This window comes from Hyposmocoma kahamanoa, unplaced genomic scaffold (genome assembly GCF_003589595.1).
Source record: "Hyposmocoma kahamanoa isolate Upper Pololo Valley unplaced genomic scaffold, ASM358959v1 86, whole genome shotgun sequence".
In the NCBI taxonomy this organism is placed as follows: Eukaryota; Metazoa; Arthropoda; class Insecta; order Lepidoptera; family Cosmopterigidae; genus Hyposmocoma; species Hyposmocoma kahamanoa.
This window is the reverse complement of record NW_020654289.1, coordinates 12302348-12324315: the sequence shown is the minus strand read 5'-3', so window position 1 is coordinate 12324315 and position 21968 is coordinate 12302348. Positions and strand designations below refer to the sequence as shown.

The window sequence follows — 21968 nt, the reverse complement described above, 5'->3', positions numbered from 1 at the left end:
TAAATGGCATTTAAAAAAAAAGTTTTTCCTCATTTACACGAAGCAACTTAAATATTAGACGTACTTATGAAGAGAAGACGGGATACAAAGTTCAAGAGTTAGCGATAAAATCTGCTGCAAAATGTGCCGTTGAGAGATAAGCTCTTAAAAACTCAGTTGGGCATAAAAACTTTTTTTAAATTTCAAGTGTACTAACTACTCTGACCTAACCATAACTAGCAACTTGGAATTTAAAGCTTTTTCTACCTATATGCAGGCGATTTAAAAACTATATCAACAACAAACAATTATCAGAATTGAATAGTTTTACTTTGATAATCGTTTGTGTTAATGTTGACATGATTTTTATGAACTTGTCATGATGTCACAAGAGTGGAATCCGCGAAAGTATAGAATTTGAATTTTGTGACAAATGTTGGCTATGTATATAAGTAAATAGCTTTTATAGCAAATATTTATCGATACTGTTTTGCAGATATAAGTGTACGAACAAAGCCACATTTCCATTTTATACTCGCTCCACTTATTCGATTATAATTTGACTACGTGACTGTACATAATACTGTTCATATTATCATCAGTCTGTTTGATGTAACACAATAATATTTAGTCCAAATTTTCGTATAGTCGTTCGTTGGTAATCTCGTAAACTTGAAGAGACGGCGTCAGGGGAATACAATAATACCAGCAAGATATTACAGAGATATTAGACGGCTCCTTCAACGTTATTGGCTATCTTGCTATTTTTCTTTTTGCATGTATGAGTATTGCATAGAAAATTTTCTGTTTTCAAAGCTCCTACCGTGCAGTCACGTTTGGATTGTGAAGGCGTACTGAAAATATGAACGGTCTACTTGTAAAACGCATTACATATTTCAAAAGAAACGGGTGCAACTCTATTTAGTGTATTTCTACAGTTAGATGCAACGGCAGAATCACTCTGGCAGTCTGCTTGAATTGTTTAGTACTTTGAGCTTACAACATACATACACTAAACATGTACAGATATTCGCAATAACTTCACAGACCGTCAAATTGTGCGTCAAATAAGTATAAAACTTAAAATGAAACAGAGAGTTTGCTGGAAGATGTTTCATAATTATTTTTGGATAGGTAATCATTAATTTATAACTATTAATTAATTTATTATTTAAATACTAATAGAAAATCTCTTTCTAAGCTGTAATTTAAAGAAATTTGCCCAAAATGGTGCCTAAAATGCAGGTGCACATTTACTTACTTTAGACATCGCAATTACAGTATAGCTTGACTACGAAGAGTGTATAATTTAGAATCCCTTCTTAATGCTTATTTTAATACTATAATAGCTTCATTTATATTTATTTTACTTGTATTGTATTAGACTAAGTTATATTATAATAAATTTATCTTTACCTTTACATTGAAAAATAACACATTTTAAACAGATCTAACAATATTCGTAAATTTTTTATTAAAAAACCTACCTCAAATGCTAGTGAAATTACATCTATTTGCCAAGTTTTATTAATAATAATTTAATTTAATAACCCACGCATTCATAACCCCGCAGGGAAACCTTGATTCAAGGGTGCCATAGATATAGACAATCACAAATTACGACCCAAAAATCACAAGAGAAACAAATGTAGATATTCGCTACCCGGATACGTACGTGGGATTTATCTACGGACTTCGTGAATTTGACCATCTTATTTAAATTCATTCATTCTCAGACCAATTAGTCCATATTTGTTACTAACATATATATATTATATGTTATTATCTCTCAATTTCGGGCAAAACTTACTCTACTCCAAATTTTTTTACGCCTCCTTACTTAATAATGGTTTATTTTTCACTTGTGTACAGTTTGCCGCTCTCTTCCTTCCTCCGAAATCCTCTTATTAAACATGCCCGTGACTTTTATTCAACTTTTTTACTAGTCGAGGTTCCCTTTTTCTTGATTCCTCCAAGTGACATGTCAAGGATCCTTTTCTTACTTCCTAAATTTCTGGTTTTCTCGAACATTCCTTTTTTATTTTGTTATTGCATAGTGTTATTTTCTTTTGCACTTTTTGTAACAAAAACATAAATTAATATTATCATAATTATGTACCCCCATGTATACATTGTTAGTATTCAATGCGTAGTTTACTATTTATTTTAAATACTTCTACATGAAAATATTAATGGGTTAACACCCTTACAATTTACGATATACTAGAGTTAAAACATACAAGTAAGGTAGAATAAAAGCTTAAATACTAGCAACTAAAACTAGGATTAATACATTCCTGCGAACTTCTTAGCATGTTACAAATACGGAACTACAAACGACAAGAAAAAACATCGATGTACATTTTAATTGTACTGAATAATATTTCAAAGTAGTTGTGAAGCATATCATGGAAATTTATTTCACAACTAATGTAATAAAGGTAAGAATACTCTTTAGTTTTTGGGTTTTTTTTTATTGTTGATAAATACAAACAGTTGCCAAGTGTTACAAACTGTTGTTTTTATTCCGTTTAAGAATACTTTGACCGCATCAACATGTACCTAGCTTGAAATGATGTTTGCCGAACGAGCCCTTCAGCATACATAATAATAAATAGTAACAATAGTCATTTATTTCGGAACAAGGTCCATAGATCGTCAGTAAATATATAATAATAGGCATACCGTGTCTGACGCTCTCGCAAACTGAGCTACGAAACGACCCAAGGAGCACACTTTATACGCCTTATAACTGTTATATCTATAAACAGTCTAAATATGATATAGATTTTGATAATAGTTCTCTATAAATGGTTTTAGAAAAAAGAAATTGTTCTCATAGACTTATTTCACTCAAGTCAAAATTTTAACACCTTAATACTAAACATCTTAATGAAGTGTAATCTCTCTTAAGATTTACTATTATAGTCCTTATTTTAAGTTCATCTGTAGAACAACTGATTATTTTTAGTAAAATTGTTCTATACACATCCAGTAAAGCCTATTAATACTCTAAAAACTAGTGTTCCTAAGTTTATTCTAGATATATTTAATTTATAGACATTCTGTAGTGTTTGTATTTATTGACAAACACGTTATAGCGCGTCTTCAGTAGATTTTATTTACAAAAATACTACAATTAGCGTTTTTACTCTATTGGACGTTGTAAGAGTTCATGCAAAATGGATAAAGTAAAGAATATTAAAAGATCTAGTGGAGGTGGTGAATCTTGGATATTAAGTCACATCATTGGATACAATCAGCGTTGCCAATGCCAATTGTTCCAAATCTCCAAAAATCACGGTTAAAATCCTCAAATTTGGGGAGAGCAAAGTTCATGTTCCCCACAAATACCCCACATCTCGAATTTTCATTATTAACCGCTCACGCGTTTCATGCGTCTCTGGAAGCATACCACACCTAGAGGTGCCGGTGATGATTTTATACCGATTTATCGGATATCGAAGTTATAACAGGTAAAAGAACTAATACTAATTGCTATTTCGGTAACTACTCTAGCAAACCATAAAGTTTTTAATGCCTGGGTCTGTCATTTAAAAAAAATAAACAACTTCAAAAATACGTCACGACAATCGTGTGTGTTATTGTTTGGGCTGGTGATGTCGGTGTTTATTTATTGAAAACATACCGTAAGTTGCGTTTTTCAAGTTTACCCTGAATATAAATGTTTATAAACTATACTTTAAGGAGTAATTTCATGGTAAACGTTAGAACCACTCAAACGGAATATTATCATATTTACCCAAGTACACCAAAAATTTCATTAGTGCAGTTTAAGTGCAGGATTTGCGGTGTATTACTGCATTTTATTTGAGATGTTTTTTTGTAGTACGGAGGGTATTTATTTAGCAATGCAGAATAATAGTTTTTCTTTTTAAAAACTTGTATTTAAACTGAATCATTTTCTAATTTGCGAAACCAAATAGCCGCCATTTTGCGGTAGGATGAGCGCATCGCGTGAGCGGTTATTAAATAATGAAAATTCGAGATGTGGAGAATTTTGGTTTTGTAACGTTCTAATAAGAAATACGTCGCTTAAAAATATAATAAAGAATTAAGAAACTCAAAATGTAATAATCTATTACGTTTGCGGTGAATGTAAACAGAATGTAAAAAGTAAAACTAATTATAAAATTAGATGACCTTAAATCGTTTATTTATTTTAATAATAATAATAATAACGTACACACTCAACATAGCCCCGCACTAGGGAAACTCTGTGTCGCGGGTCACCAACCACAAATTACACCCAAATTCACGAGAGAATGGCCATACAAATATTTCTCCCGACCCGGGAATCGAACCTGGGACCACTGCATGGCAGTCCGGCATGGTAATCGTTCGGCCACGGAGGCAGTTATATTAATTATAATATTAATTAGATTCAACATTAATCTGTAATCAGTCTGAACAAAAAATCATTTTTCTTTGCCTTACAAAATCAAGTAAATTATTATTTGTTGTGCATTTGGTGACACTATGTTAACGTTGGAAATAATCACTTGCGACCTATATTTAATATTTAAAGTTGACGAGTGGTACGTTGTGGTGTGGAAGTACCAACTGCTCGGCTTTGTGTATCAATAGCTGATTTCGTTTTGCTTCATACCGGGGACCGGCCTAAGCGGGAGAAAGAATCGCGAACTCAACACGCACCAACTGCTAATTTTACAATTCAGAACCAAGTACTCTAATAATAATTCCATTTAAGCTGTTTGTTAATAATACGAGGGATGTGCGATGTTGAAAAACACGTCGATATAGTCCATCACAGTGTTTCTAACAGTAACGAACAAACTAGCGATGCATCAGCAATTGATAGATTAAACAAAATGATAAAATGTTAGAATCCCCACATTTCGCCAAATAGCGCCAATCCCCACAAAATCCCCAATCTAATTGAAACTCCCCACAATTTGGAGAATTCCCCACAAATTGGCAACACTGGATACAATAGTCACAATTCGCGCTCGGGCCGGTTATGGCCGGCATTTGTTTGTTGACAAATAAGTGATAAAAATAATTGAAATGAGCGCGTAAACTACTGTACTTCAATATTGTGTATGTGTATTGTGCCGTCTGTCAATAGAATACAGTGAAATTATTGTGTGAAATGTGGTTGGCGTGATGAAATAACCTCAATTTTGTAATGATAATTTTATTTCTTCCAACACGTAAGTTAGGTATGTCATTAAAATATTCCTTATATTTATATGATAGGGAATTTATCCACCTTTCTAGTCATATATAACACATTCCATATAATTATACAGAATAACGTTTTTTTGCGACAAATTGGATTTTTTCAATCGTTTTTTTTTACCTAGTGTTTTGAAAAGTTTTTTATTGCATAATACGCTCACTATTCTATAACTTTTATAAAGGTTTTGTAATACTGTCAAAAAGAAAAAAACGTTTAGAAATATCGCGTTTTGTGAACAATCACAGAAGCTTCTTAAGAGTGAATATTCTTCTACAAGATCAACTAGATAAGGCAAGTAAAAATAATATTTTTGTATTCTAAAGTTTTTCTATAGATAAAGCTATAGACAAACTACCCAACAGTGTTTCGAAAAAGCTTTAAATTCTTATCGCCGTTTTTATTTTTATAAAATGACTATGAAAGCCAAGAAAAATTTCGTTTGTTTTTAAAAAGTAAATCTAAGTTTAAATTAGCTTGAAGAAGCCTAGAACTTCTTGGAAATGGTTTGTTTTGTGAGTTATTTTGTATGTTTAAACTTTCTATAAATATTTAAAACCGAAAATCGATAACTGTATTTTTATTAAGTTTATATTTTATACATAAATATTTAAAATTTAGCGAGCGCATTACTTTTATGGCAGGTTTTACATCACTTTTCACAAGACTTTAAATACAGTCGCATGTCAATTTGCGCTTTCTAACCGATTAGACATTGCGCGAAAAAGTCAGAAATATTATATCTAATTTCGCCATGTTGCAATTTTGATAGTTTATATTTTGTAAGCCATTAAACTTGAAATCTATTAGTATTAAGAGAATTGCGTCTTATGTTTGTAACGCTTTAGTATTTTGGTTTTAAAATAGCATTACTAAGAAAACTATCATAGACTATAAATTATCTAAAAACTTTCTACAAGACTAAATATAAACTGTCTACATTATACAAATGGTCTTGTAGCATTCTGAAAGGGTTACTTGCGAAAAACGATAAGAATCGCTCTTAACACCCCTACAGATAATTTCTCAAAGCACTCTTGTGATTTACTAATAAAGTTGTGCCCACTTTTACTTTAAATTATCTAGAAACCTTCTTCGAGATATCTTGAGGGAATTTGAACTCTTAAAATATTCAATCGAATTAAATTCTATTAGATATCTTATAGTATATATTTAGATATGGGTGTGCTGCTTGGGGAACCAACAGACCTTACGAATTTTTCTATGTGCTTGTTGCCGTAGCACCGTCTGTGAGAAATCTATGAAATTGTAAATTAGAAGTTGAAGTATTTTAATGTTATCAACATTATATATAATATTACATCTCTGTAAACCACACTTACTGCGAATAAAATTTATCATTATCAGTTCTTTTAAAAAAGGGTCACGAAGTTCGGAAAACGAGTAAGTATCCATTTCGATCTAAAATTCTCAATCCTGTTATTGCCCTTTATAAAACTACAACGTCATTATAGCAGGTTAATCGTGTAAGGAAAAAGACAGGCAGTGCGGCTATGTCATTCTACCACGCCGGCGGTCTTGCCAATTAGACCGCTGTTTCCAGCTAGACAGGAACTTCGCCTTTGTATTCTTCTGAAGACACAATGAAGTCACGGTATTAAAAATCATTTTAAGAAAGGAATCTTAACACCGTAAATCTAGTAACCAGATTCTTTTCATTATCTATCCAACTTTTAGCATTTTTCAGTAAACCACCGTTTCTTGGTAGAAAATTGGATAGATTATTATTAACTGTCAAACTTTGGACTAATAGTCGTTAACAGTTTGAATTGAAACGGCAACATTCAACTGAATAGATGTTAATGGCTTCATCGTATCCGGTTAACGCTTGATATTGAAGTCTTCTTTATGTGGACACCTACTATAAATTCATACGATAAATTTACAACCCCGCCTATTAAAAAAAATCTATCATACCAATTACACCATAATTGGTGTAATTGGTATGATAGATTTACGACAAGGTAATCCTTGTCGTAGTACTAGGGGTGTGTAAGTTGTTCCACCTTCATGCGTGCACATGAATAACATGTTGTTGCAGAAAGCACAAGGATGTAGCTGGTACACCCTGGGGCCAACATTGACAAATGCCAGCTTCAGTCTGAGTCTTGTTAGTGAGGGCGCGAAGAGATCAACACGGCCCGGCCATGCGTTTCTGGAGGTGGACCATGGCAAGTGGTGGGCGGTCTTAATCCACACTCTCCCGCGTTAATGTCTACGCAGTTGAGCGCCGTACGCAGGGATGACGGTATTCTGGAGGGTTGAGCCAGCGGGGGTGGCAGTTCGTGCGGCAGCTCTTTGGCTCTGATTCATGCAAAACGGTAGCCCTGTGACTAGCCACCACAGGGAAATGGCAGCGTATCCCGTCAGAGGGCCACAGGCGAGGTGTAGGGGGACTCGGCCATGCTGAAGGGGCAAGGATGTGTGGAACACCTGGCTGACTGAGATCGAGTTAGCCAGCCACACATTTCAAGCTCCCGATGTCGCGCATTGAGCTCCCAACCCCTGCACCTATATCTTCTTGGTAGTCTTGGTGTCCCGAATGAGACATCCCCAAAGGTGCGGGCTCCGTGGTAGGTGGGAAACCAAGAGGATGAAGAAACTAATACTTTGACATGGATACCAACAACTCACAAACTCAACCCAAACAATCGCGAGTTACTGGCGGGGAAACCCAAAAGTGCCCCAAGAAACACACAGTCAGACAGACAAACACAGCGCCCTTCAGGGAGTGGAAGGCCGAAGGGGAAACCCAAAAGCCAACCATACTCTGATGCTGGTGCTAGTACCACACAGGCTGTAGTGGCCCGAACCTCAATGTCCGTGGCCCCCGTTCATACATTAGGTTCTACTGGTCAGAACCCAACGCACACAGCACTCGAGGTAGGGTTGGACTCTGGTGAGTCGTAAACCTAGGACCACGGCACCCGTCCGTAAGGAAGGGGAAGGTGACTAGGGTGTACGGCCACCTCCAACCCCCAATGGGAGCAGGGGACGCCCTGCCCGGAAAAACAAAAGAAGTCGACTCCGAGAGCGCGAGCGCCTTCAAAACACGAGCAACACCCAGCAAAAAGAGGGAGAGGTGAGGCCCTCAGTGGGTGACGGGGATGGCCCTGGGACCGCATCAAAGCGGCTCCCTAGACCGGACTCGCAACCCCTGGAACGGCCCCCCTCCCTCTCTAGTAGTAGAGTAAATCGGCGAACAAGGTGCACAGGTCCTCGACCAATGCCAAACAGGCCCGCCTCGATGAGACCATCTCTCCAAGAGGCGAGCACAAGCGGCAGAAAATTGAGAGGCCCGCCCAGACCAGATCATACGCCGAGGCAACCAACCCCGACCTCATGGCGGTTATTACCTCGGCCAAAACCGGATTCATACGGAGCCCCGATGCCGATGCCATACAGGAGGCTCTATATGAGTGCCTCGCTCAAGGAGCGGAGGAATGCGGCGAGGATGATGTCGGCCCACAGTTTCGACGAAAACCCGTCTACAGCGATGGGGCCTTGAAACTGTGGAGCCACGACGATGCCACTTTCCAGTGGCTGGAGGACGCCGTCAGCACCATCAGACTGCCGTCCGGGGAGACCCTCTCATTGAAAAATGGGGAGGAGACTCCCCGGAAGGTGGTCTGTGGACTACTAATCCCCGGACTACTGGCAGAACCAGTGGGCGGAGGCTCACCGTTGGCTTGTCCACAAGCTGAATCAGCAACGTGGTCATACCTTCGTGCTGGTGAGCCTCCCCGAAGATCTGGTCCCAACTATCCTGGGGCATGACCGGCGCTTCACCTTTCAGCGGGGCACGGTCTACCTCAGATTCAGGACAAGAAGGGGCCTTTACACTGACGCACCACCAGAAAATAAGGCGTCACCAATACACAACTCGGAACGTATGGATGTTTCCCAGTAGCCCTCTACCTCCTTTGGTATCACCAGGGAAGGAAAAGGGCCCTCCCCGACCCCCGACCCCGTGGTCGCCGACGAATGCCCAGAGGTGTCCATCAGTGACGACGAGTGTGTGTCGGGGATGATAGACATCCAATTGAGCGAGAACGAGGACGTGGAGCTGCTGTTTGGCGATCGCGGTGTCCCCCTCGCTCAATAAACTGCAAGTCGTCCAGGACAACCTCCACCACAGTCATGCCGCAACGGTTCAGTTCCGGAAGTGGTTGGAGGTAAACGACACAGCACAGATCCAGGAACCGTGGATCAGTGCCCGCGGCCAAATTTATGGACTCTCACATCTGAGAGGTAAGCTATTATCTACAACTGGCTCAGATAAACCACGAACATGCATCTAATACTCTAATAATGTACAAGTACAGCCACTAACAGAATTCTGTTACAGAGACAGGCGTGTAGCTTACTACCAGCCACACGAGTTCGGCCCGTCACTTGATATATATAAAAACCTAGAATACCAAGACTAGAATCAATTTAGAAAACTAAAAATGTCACTGCTGTACTTCGAATTAAAAGTTTTACAGAAGCCAGCGAAATTGCGAGCACAGGAGGCTTAATATCAATAAAAATAAGCGAAACTATGTAGACAAAGCAACTTTCCTTCTGGCGTACCATCTTGTGGTTACCGCTTTATATTCAATCATCATTCAATGTAAGATCCAAAATATTTTTTCTTCTGAACATATAGTTGTTACAAAGAACACCGAAAATGAAAAAAAAAAGTTATTTAATATCGCCGTAAAAACAAAAGCAAATAAATCAGGAAACGGAAGCGTCTCGTAATGCGATATTTGATCGTAATTCATATCGATAGGTTTTGAAAAATAATCGTGTTTACGGACAAACAGAACGAAATTCCTTTTCATCTGATCGTTCATACGTGTTTGAATTAAAAACGACGTGAAAGGAAGCAATTTTCTTTTTAGAAGAAAAGTTTTATCATATTTGCTTTATGTTGTTGTTGCTATGTGTAAAACTTTTCTTATTTCATAACTTTTACGACTAATTCACCGAAATTTAAATCTTATTTCCTTGTAAGGGAAAGTATACGCATACGCTATCTCATTATTTTTAATGTATTTCTACGTCCATGGCTTCCTCTAAGTGCCTTAGGTCTTGCCGTAGAATTTACATGTTCACCACGAATAGGTACCGTAATGCATGAGTTTATTACCCTTCTAAAAATACTACACAGAGTATAAGGGCAAAATCCCAAGTAATCCTTTCCAAATAGGATAACAGCGAATGCCATCTGGCAAAATTCAGGTTAAATCGAATAGGTTGTAGTCCTGCAAAGCTAATCTGGTTAGAGTGCTCCTTTGAGATGCGCACTACAGTGGAAGCTGCTTCGACATCACAATTCTTTTTTTTAAACATATTTCTTTTATAATATCAAGTGACAACAAATAAATCTTGCGCCTGGTGGTAAACGACACGCCTACCCATAACAGTTGAAGTACCTCTCAGAGCTTTATAGCAAAGAACTGAGGGTCACAGCCACTGCGCCCGTCACATGTGCCTGTAGTTTCACAAGCACCTTTAACCCTTCAAAGCCGGAACGCATTAATGCTCACATTATCGCTTAGCTGTAATAAGTATGGTGACAGTACTGCACCCTTGCGTAAAGTTCCTCATCTTACCAAGGTAAAAACAGTTGTTTTTCAGATTAGCCATTTCAAGTAAAGGCCTTATCTAGACTAGAAAAATTCGCCATCTGACAAAAGGACGAACGTAAGTGAAGGTTCTAAACAAGTAATAAGCTAAGCTGCTTGAGGGCGCCTAGCTAGATAAGAACTTCGCCTTTCGATGCTACTGAAGACTACACTATCGAAGTCATGCTAGTAACAGTCCTTTCACTAAAAAAATTCTTAAGACTGCGCCGAGGCAGCGATAAGTAATTGCGAAATAATGGCGTTTGTTTGATCCCTTACTGTATCGTTATCACTAGAGCTTTAGTTATGAGATTAACGTATAAGATATTTATGGATTCACTCTATAGGTAAATCATACTCTTTAGAAACACGATCACTTGTAGTTTCCTCTATAGAAAAGCGAAGTTACCTCTACCCTTAGTATGGCGTAAATACTTCACGGAAGGTCATCAGTTATTAAATAATGACAAAACTGAATATTTTCTATAACATTTACTCCGTACATTTTCAAAATGCGTATTTGTTATATGAAAGAAATACTACACCCGTACTAGCCAGAGCCGCCACGCTTAGAGGTTGTGTCGCTGCTTACACACGCCTTACAAACGTATACCATACGCACGCACACATACACGGAACATATAAAATATCTAAAATCAATTAGCGCCAGAAGCTCGGTGCCCTCTTAACACCGCATATCTAGTGACCAGAGACATGAGCGGTACAAAAAAGGCAAGTGGCATATTGTAGGTATTATAGGTGTTTTTTAAAGCAATACTATCATCATCGCCAACCATTAGACGTCTCACTACTGGGTAGAAGTATCTTCTAAAGAGAAAGTTTAGCCCGCAACATTGGCCTAATGCGGGCTAGAGTCTTGAAAACGCCATTTCCCTACTAAAAAGTTAACGAACTTTAATTACTATTACACAACGATGTACCTTGTAATTTCAGTGTCTTAATTTTACCGAAGTCTACGTAGCCTATAGAATATTAGTTATTGTAAGTATTAAAATCTAAACGAAGACTAAAATAATTTAACTTTTGAAACTTTATCTGTGTACCGTTCATCACGGCTAGAAACAGGTAAGCCTGGGTAAGCATTATATATTTGTCATTCAATCATGACCCACAAAAAGTAAATACAGTCAATAAATTTCTTTTTATTTTACATATAAGACCCAAGTTTGACGACAATCTTTTTTGAGATTGTCGCCAAGATTGATTTTTTTAATCATTCTTAATTTTTTTTTTTTTTTTTTTTGGAAATTTATGAAAAATTATATTTCTTGAAAAATAATAATTATAAATTTAAAAAAATATATTTTTATAAATTCAAGAATTTATAAAAATTTCATATCGTATGTCTCTACAACCCGCAACAGGGTAAATGACACAGCTTTATAGCGCGTTATGTCTATAAACGTCTTAGGTACGTTCACAGTCACAATTTAGTTCTTAGCTTCTAAGGTTCTTTGTTGATTACGGTTTTAATGTCCGTTCCATTAACGAAATAATAATTTAACTACATCCACGCGGGGATAATATCAGTGCCTCCAGTGAAAAAGGGAATAACTCAAAATAGACACTTTTGAGGAGAGGCAAAAAAACATACTTTTATTGATTATTGGTTGATCGCATTTATTATTATTACTTTTTATGATTTCTAGCTTTAGGTATACATCTACGCTTTCGTTTGATGGGTACTGGTAAAAAATTCAGTCATATTTTGTATATTTTTTAAGTTTTTTCGAGTTACATCCTTGTTTATGAGTGCTTAACACGCCTTATGTTAACAAATTTTAAGACATAAAACGACTTATTCCTTTAACTATGACTGTTATACGAAATGTGGTTAGTATCATAAGTATTATTATAACCATTGCTGTGACTGTTCTATGGTTATAATAATACTTATGATATTAACCACATTGATAAAAGATATAAAATCGGTAAATAAATAAAACGACAAGTTTTCGTTTGTAATCTATTAACCAATAGCAACACGGTATAGTCGCGGGTATGACCAATCGTGTCTAGTGGAACAAACAGAAAGCTCAATTATGCCTTTAGGGACGCTGTGGAATAAGGTAATAGTCGCTTTTAATCCTACTTTTATTCCCCGTCATTGTGGAACAATACGAAAAGTGTCTTTATGTAAAAATATATCTGCAATTAATCGTTAAAACGTGCATGTATTTTTTGAAACGAGAGCACTTTTCCCTTTAGACTCCTAAAAAATGCCCGATAACTAGAATTATGCCTTTAGGAACAGTAAGTTATGCCCTTAGTGCAATAAAAAAACGATGTTAGGAGACTGAAAAAGTGACGTCCTTTTGATATGTTATGTAATCGGACACGCTGAAGCCAATGGTGCAATAAAAACAAAAAGGCATAAGTCGCCTTATTCTGTTTTTCACTGGAGGCACTGATATTATTATGTAGATAATTCACTGAATAGATACACTTGAAATTCGTCTATAGCATAAATAAATGACGATCATCTGTGGAAATCAAGTATAACAAGACTTTTTTATGAATTTTTAGCTAGACCCGGGATGAGTTTTAATGCCGCTAAAAGGAAAAGCTGTTTGTTTTTTAGCTCTGCAAGAGATGGCCTAAAATCTTTCTTTAGAAGAAATCCATTCCCCGCAGTGGGTTCCAATACTTTTTTGTGAGCGTAGGTGCAACAATATACATGTAGAAGTTTAACGTAATCGGATGAACAATAATTAAACGTGAACGAGTATACTACATGTACTATGGATAACATATTGGTTTCCGTTTAATTGAGCAGCAAGTACGTAGAAAAAAGTAACTATACTCCTGAAAATTTTCTTTTGTCGCTATCGTTGTGGTATTTACATCACTGCCTATTTATATACATACTACATGTGGTAGTGGCATATAATAAAATAATCTCGCATTTCTTCACATTTCAAGATTCTTTGTCATCAATTTGTAGATTTTTTAAAGTAATAATTATTTGAAATACAATATGCCCTTTTTATCTTTAAATAAAGAGAAACCCGAAAATTTGTATATTCCCTTAACGATATGCAAATTTCAACTTTTGTTGTCTTGATCAAAAAGAAAAGTTTTTGCAGGAAAATAAGCTTTTTCTTGTTTTTATGTTAGCACCTATTTAATATGATATTGATAACCTTGAAACAAAAATCGAGTTATTTGGTGTAATCTTCAAAAAGCATATATAAGGAAAAGTACTAGATACCACGCATATCAATTAGGTTTTTCTACTCCTGTACTTTAATCTATCCATTATAACTTCATAAACTATATCACAAAGGCGCTCTTTTAAGTTCCGAACCAAAATACGAAATAAAACAATAGATTGTCCAATCTACTCGCTACTGGATTGAAAACTATGTAAGGAGTGTCAAAAAAACAACATCGTATTTTGGATAATTAAAATACCAAATATGACGTTATTGAAATGTACTTCTTCTTCCTGATTGGTTAAACTATAAGCGGTATTTGGCCAATCACGGACTCTTCTATTCTATCTCTTTGGTTTTCTTGTTTTATAGCGTTTGTTCGACTTTCTTTTGAATTTGTCGTCGTGTATTGTGTACAAATAATCTTAAATATTGATTTAGTTTCATTGTTTTAATTTACTTGTAGAAAAAGTATTGTACGCAATCATTACAATAATTAAGTCTTAAAATCTTGTACATAACCTCTCAGAACACGGTACTCGACATTAAGAACCCGTGTTATGTAAAGATTGAATAAAATAAATACTATGTCCTTGAAAAAATTAACAGGTTATAGCTATATATGTCATGGTCAGTTGTGATTCGAGATTGTTACTCAATCCCATAAGAAAAACTTGTGTGATAATATGTGAGAAGAAAAGAGTTGGCAGTACTATATGTACATATGTATATTGGTAATAACCAAACAGGAGTAGACTGCTATTTCATGTGTACGGGCATCCTTCCAAAAACTGATTACATGGTTTATTATCCAAAATGTTGCCAAGTCTGCAAGGGTTTATACGAAAAAGTCTACCGCAAGGTTTGGCAATGAAACAAACAGAATAGCAAATAAAAGGACGTAAGTTTTTTTTTTTTTCACTAAGACGTGAAGAAAATATAGTAAAAAATTTGTGACTAAACTATTGGATGTTCCAGTATTATCTAGTGTAGCAGTCGTTGCAGAGAATTGCTTCCGTGTACAACTTCACATAATACATTGACTACATATATGTAAAATATAGAAGTATATACAAAATCCGTAGTAGTGCTTTGACCTGCTGCCTCTCAAACAGGCTGTGGGTTCGAATCCGGGCCATAAATTCCGAAAAACTCAGAGGTGTGAGTTTTATTGTATTATATGTTTATTTATGGGCGACATTTCATTTGAAATTTACCACGAGTTTTTCGATGAACGAAAACATCGTGATGAAACCTGCACATCGAAGAAGGTTCACAACCCTCGAAAACCGTGTGATTTCTCCAGCCTTCATTGGGTTAACGTGGCGAAATATGGCCTAAAACCCTCTCCTGAGACGAGACCCGTGCCTAATAGTAGGACGTGTAAATGGGTTAATTCATTCATATTTTGCATACAGTCTTTTATACGTAAGACAAAAATTATGTTTTTGCTAAAAAATGCATTTATTATCATAAAATTATTCATGTTTTTTTTTGTCACGCCCTATAATCCCGTGGATTGTATAAAGATACGTAACGTATCTTAAAATTACTAAGATCTTTGAGTATAGTCACGAGCACATCAAGCTACATATACACTTGTGTTAGAATATCGCCTTCAGAGCAACGGAATAAGATCCGTCAATGTTGGTATTTTGTGGAGAAATGAAAATAATTGTCTTACTGAACAGTTATTAATACATGTTAATACATGTGTTACCGCATGTATTTACCGCATGTATTAACACCAAAGTTTTACTAGTATTTCACTGTTAAATAGTCGATATCATAGTATAAAGAAACAAATATTCATGATGCGTCCCTACAACAGAAAAAAATGTGAAAAAAAAACCTTGGCGGGATTGTTGACGTTTAGTGTTTGATGAAGACTTTAATTGTGATAGATGACATTATTAATTAATTTCTGTAATTATTACCTATCAAAATGTTTGTCAGGATGTGCTTTTTAGATGGTGTTAAAACTTTAACATTTGATATCTTATGGGAATCACAATCTTATTGGAAAAAAGGTCATCAAAGTGGAGATCATTGCACTTTGTGATTGTTTTTTTGAAAAAAGTTTATTCATTATTAAAATACTTTTTGGAGTAAAATATGGCATAAACACATAACTTTATTCAATAGAGGTTCTATTAAAACCTTTTTTAGGTCGTTATATTGTGAGTTGTGATAGGATTCGTCAATTTTCTTCCTCACGACTTATAGTTTTTTTTACGCCATTTTCGCAAATTTTCGCGATTTTCGTCGCTACCCGCGACTGTTATTAATTTATTTTAAAAATAGTTACTCATTATATTCATATGATTCTTGTGGTAATCGATAGGTATTTAAATGCTTGTCATATTTATATATGTTTTGTTTCTTAATGCAGTGAATATACAAAGTAGTTAGAAGTTAAAGCGTAAAATACTATGAAAATTTCTCAGAAGTGTTCAGTGTACTCAATAATTAAAATAATAAATAAATTATCTAAACTAAATAAATTTCTATTGTCGGGAATAATTTAAAAGTTTTGTTTTTATTACTGAAGGTTTATGATGTAAAATATTATTGTCATTTTGTCATTCAATCTACTAATAGAATAGAATAAGAATAGAATAAACTTTTGAACTAAAATGCAAAGTAAAGGAATCTAAATCAGAATTGTGATATTTTTTTTATTTTATCCACCGGTATTCAAAATGCAAGCGAATTTTTCGAACGAACATTAAAGGTTATAGCTTATAGCTACGTGCAGACTCTGAATCTACCACTTTTCATTCGCATTTGTGCATATTTTTACATGCATTTAACCCCGTTTTCCAATGAGTATATTCATTGTTATAGTTAAGTTTAACGAATAACACTTTATTAACTTGTAAACTGGTTTCATCGTAAATAAGAAGATCATTATTTTGTTTTTTCATTGAATTTCTGTCTTGCTTAAACAGGCGAAAATAGTATACGGATTTTGGAGATATAAGATAAGAAGATGTAAGGTAAAGATGCAAATGTGTTATCCTCTATCACCCATACAAATTATCGATTTAACGCTATGAGGTGCACGAAAGGAGGTACCCTACACGGACTGGTAAATCCTGTCACCACGTTGCAGTAAGCATCATAGTTTATGCCATCGATGCATTAAGAAGAAGGATGCAATCCTCAGATAATCCCTAAAAATTGCTATAAAAAAAGTGTTATACAAAACCTAATGAAGCATAAACAGAGTTTATAAAAACATCAATAAATGTATCAGTAATATTTGGCGCCACTCAATGTTGTTCCAACTAAAGAAATCCGTTGAAACTTGAACCAGTTCACTTATACCCGTATCCACGAAAAACAAAGCTCCGTCCATTAAGGGAAAATATAAGGCTGGGTGTTTTCTTACCTACTTAACGAAAATAATGTAGAAGAAAAGGAAATTCGTGAATATGTCGCCTAGTAATAAACTAAAGGCAAGGTCAAAGGTACTTAAGTTGTTGCGCTGTTATTACAAATGCGTAAGAAAATCTCAGTAGCAAATCATATTAAGACACCCTGCTTTATACATTAGTCTACAATAAATTTTAGTAAAGCTTTTACCCACCTAAAAAAATGGGCACAAATTTTGTGATGTCAATTTTTTTGAGGTATTTATATCAACTCAGCTAAGTAATAAGGCTTACAAAAATGACTTGTTTATTTGGCCTACCGCCAGGAATATCGTAATTGCCTTTCATTATTACATTGCCGATTACACAGGCTAGAGCAAGCTCCATAATCAACTTAGAACTTTTAGTTAGAATTTATTTGCTGACAAACGTAATACTAATTTATGTACCTTATGTTAAAGTTCATTAAGTTAAACAAAGAAACGATAACAAAATATGATCTTACAAAAATATACTTTTACATATATTTTATGATAAATAAATGATTAGAGGTTGCGATGCAGAATAATCTTCAATAACACGGACGCTTACTCTGGTATATTCTCTCGACTTTAATAGAGATTAAGAGACCTCTTCTCGAAGAGCAAATTCGATTTGAAAGGGTAAAATCTGTTGTGAAAGGTAAAGCTTTCACGCACGCGTGGGTATGTATTCTATTAACAGTGAGGGACAAGGTAGGTGATTTTATTATAGGAATAATTGCCGATGGCCACCAAACCAGCCTATTTACGATCGAGTAAGATACTAGTTCGTCTAACTCAAAAAGCTAAATTTCGTAAACGTTCTTCCTCTGACCTTAAAGTTGAAAATTCACTCATTAGTTTTGGTAAGCTATTGCTTAGTAATTACTCTACAAAAGAAAATATCATCTAAATGGAAAGCGATATTTTTTCAGTGCAAACTAGTCATCGAGCTAAAGTGCATAGCGCTATACCCATCAACTGTGAATGAGCGGATGGCTAATGGTTGTGTAGGTGCTGTGTATTTGCTTGAGTAATGGGTCCCCAAAGCGATGACAAAACGTTTTCTATTTTCAATACCTGAAATCTTGAAAGTGATGCACTTGCAAATGAAGATGTCAAAGTCAAAATAGTAAGTGATGACGTCGTAAACGTACCTGCCACAACACTGATAAGAAACTCGATATTGAAAGCCAATTTGCTGTTACCAATAAGTGCTCAGTGATATATGATGACAATTTTTGCTCGAACGAAGTGATGCAGAAAACGATTTGTTCGTGAGAAGCGATTTCCGTGCGGGGAAGATGCCGGGGGCGGTGGAGGGGAGGCTAACTGTGGTCATTAGACGAAGCTATGGGGACGACACATTCGCCAACTAACAAATTACTCTCGTGATAATTTCACTAACATCTCTGCTCGACTGTACAACTAACACGAAGGCTTTCCTAAGGAATCCAAAACTAGGGCGCTCAGTAAATTAAATTAATGAAATCTTAGCCAAATTTCTAGTTGGCTGAAATTACCAGCAAGCTAAGGAGATATTTCTAAAAATAATTAAAATTTATTTAATAATAATGAAGTTTTAATTTACTAGAAATATCACCGCATCTGATTAATTTTCTATTACTTGCGGATTTATAAAACAAAAAAACTTCCCAGAAATACCATAGAGTTAAAAAACATAAATTAAAAACTCTATATCATTTCGAACTTTATATAATACCCAAATTTTTTTTGAAAATTTTTTAATTGGTTTTATCCATTATTCAACATCAATATTTCTAGTATTCACTACTGAATCCAGGTCAGTTTCAAATTTAACATGGTAAGCTAAACTCGATTTGCGAATAAGCGCTTTCAGATGTCAATTATAAGATCCGTAGATTGTACAGTCGACGGCAGTATTTGGCGGTGCATAATCCAATAATTTGAAGCCCACCGTTCTAACGTAGTGAACTGTATCTCCAGTGGCTTCCGTGAATGCACGTCTCAGTCTCGCCCGGCGGGTCTGCGACAGTGTTTGTGGACAGAGGAGCAGCCCCTGTAGGTAAAACACACATTCAAAAACCTTCTTTCCAAGGACCTTTTCGAGGACAGGAGAAGAAAATGAGAACCCGTCTCAAGACCCTTACACAGCACTTACACGCCAACTGCAAAATGCAATGTTATCGTAGTTACCAATAAATGTTAGTGATACTGCTTATGATTTTTTCTGAAACTGCTTCTAGAGCACTGGTTGTTTATGGGCACATAAATGCACGATTATAAAACTTTTTCAACACATGAATAATTCTAATATACACTAATACTAGATGTGTCTACGTATTTACAAATTATATCCACACGCTGACAGAAGGTCTAAACAATCAAAAGGTCTATCTCAACCGTAGGGAACGAAATTGCAGTGACGCAAAACGATACGCTGGAACACGCAAGTGCAGTAAAAACAATGTAAATTGCCATAAGTTGGAAGTGCACTTGCGCTTCCTTACTGCCGCAGAAATGGTTTAATTTCCTAACGATCAGAAACATTTTTGTTAAATTTAGGTGAAAAAACAAAACTCTAAAATAAAATGAGCCTACGAGGTGGTATTGTACATATTTTTATGACAACGGCTTAATTTCATGAAAAAAAATCGCTAATGTACAAAATTGGCACGCACTTTTTTCCGAGTGACAAGACTTTTAAATGAATCATTTAAACGCGTCCTAAAATTGCACAGCTGTTTTTATTGAACAATTCACTTAGCGTCTTAATTAGGCACACTTTTTCCAGAGCGCTGTCAAACAGTTTGTGCAGCCATTTTTTTAAACAAACAACCGCTGGAATATTTTTAGCCCAATTTCTTTTGTCATCATTCTTACTCAGATTACATTTTCTAACCGAAGCTTTAAATTAGTTTATCACCCGAGTTATTATTTTGAATCCAGATAATTGTGTAAATATAATTAGCTTAACCTAGAGAATATTTGTCGCTTCCATTCGACCCTGTTGTAAGTCGATTACATAATACCGTATTTTCTTTCATATATCGAATGCCATTCGATGTCATGAGTAAATAAAAAATGAACTTCTAATTCTAATTATAGCGGGAGCAACATTGATTTTTACTTACGACGTTGAAAGCGACTTCTATATAGTGGCGCCACCTACCAGTTATGTAAATTACCTGTTTGAAGGGGCGCATGCCACCGTTGATCCGCATAGTGTCCGCAGCGATGCCGGCGATTCCATCTCCAGGTTCTCTGAGTTGACGCAGTGAGGCGCTAGGGTGATGGTGGGCGTGGTGAGGGCAGTGTGCCGCGCATGCGCTCGACTCCGGTTGCGAGCTTTGCCGAATAATTCTAGTGCTTGAAGTTGGAAGTAATAAGGCCGGAGGTTGTATAGCAGGGCAGGTGCTCACCGCGTGGAGCGAGCTGCACCCGCAAGGGTAGTGCACTGCCGATCGTACACTCTCTCTTGACACAGATCGCGCTAGTTGTAGTGCCGATATGGGGGCTGTCGACTGCCGTCTTTCGCAGACTCGACATCTAGTGTACGAATGCGGAACTAACTGGCATGCGGTCACTGACCCTCTGTGGGAACAGGTGGCCACAGGAGATACCAGTGTCTGTGGGCGGTCAGCTGGTTGATCTCTACACTGCAATTCTATATCTGGTACACTTCTTGCTATTGTTCCATCTTCAATTCTTATAGATGCTCCGCTTTCTTCGCTACCAGCACCGCCAGACAATTGAGGTCTTAAATGAGTAGTGCAGTCTTGTCTTTGCAGTACAGGCTTTACCGTTCTATTTTCTGCTGGAACAATTACTGTTACTGAGGGTCCGGAAACAAGTAAACTGGCTGTTTCGTCACTGCTGCCGTATCCTGAATTAGTAATTGCTTCAGTGCTGTCTGTAGTTGGGGCCGACATCGTATCGATTTATCTGAAACAAGCCGAAACCTACTATTAGGGAAAACATACAGTGTGTAGGTTTAGATTTATGCTCTGTAAACTTTGTATTTCAGCTACAAACTAAAGCTCCGCTTGTGACGAAAGCCGTAATAAAAATATGATTGAAAACAATATACTATCAAGGGAAATGGGTCATAATATACAGTCCTAAAATATAATAGAAGGGTTGAATAATTTCCTTAGGGAGCCAGGTTATTTAACTTCATTATTTGCCATTAACTTACATTGTGATGGACATTTAGATTTGATTTTAAATACAAAATACACATTGACTCTGACATTAACGATATGTATGTTACTGATAAACCTTTTCAAGAGAGTAGCCGTAATAATACGGTAATAAGAGATTAGAAAATACAATCAATAGTACGATGGGCTTTAAATTTTTTGTTGTTTCATCTAGTCAAATCATACGAAGAATCACGTTTGTCCGCAGTTAATAAATAGTATCTTTATTACACTAGAAAAACCTTTATAGCGGATATCATTTAGTAAAACGAAACAATACCCAGTATAAATCCAAGATAATATCTTTGATACATAAAGAAATTGCCAACGTGGTTAATACTCTTAAACACAAAAGTCCTAAAAAAGGAACGGAAA

At 36.0% G+C, this 21968-nt stretch overlaps 1 protein-coding gene across 1 annotated transcript in view; it reads right to left on the bottom strand.

Annotated features, from left to right (window-relative positions):
- LOC113234649 (small conductance calcium-activated potassium channel protein) overlaps positions 1-21323 on the bottom strand; it is a 185585-nt gene extending 164262 nt beyond the window's left edge. Inside the window, exon 1 of the mRNA XM_026470051.1 lies at positions 20580-21323. Within this exon, the coding sequence (XP_026325836.1) occupies positions 20580-21323 (744 nt within the window). The remainder of the gene's footprint in view (positions 1-20579) is intronic.
- Between the last annotated feature and the right edge of the window lie 645 nt (positions 21324-21968).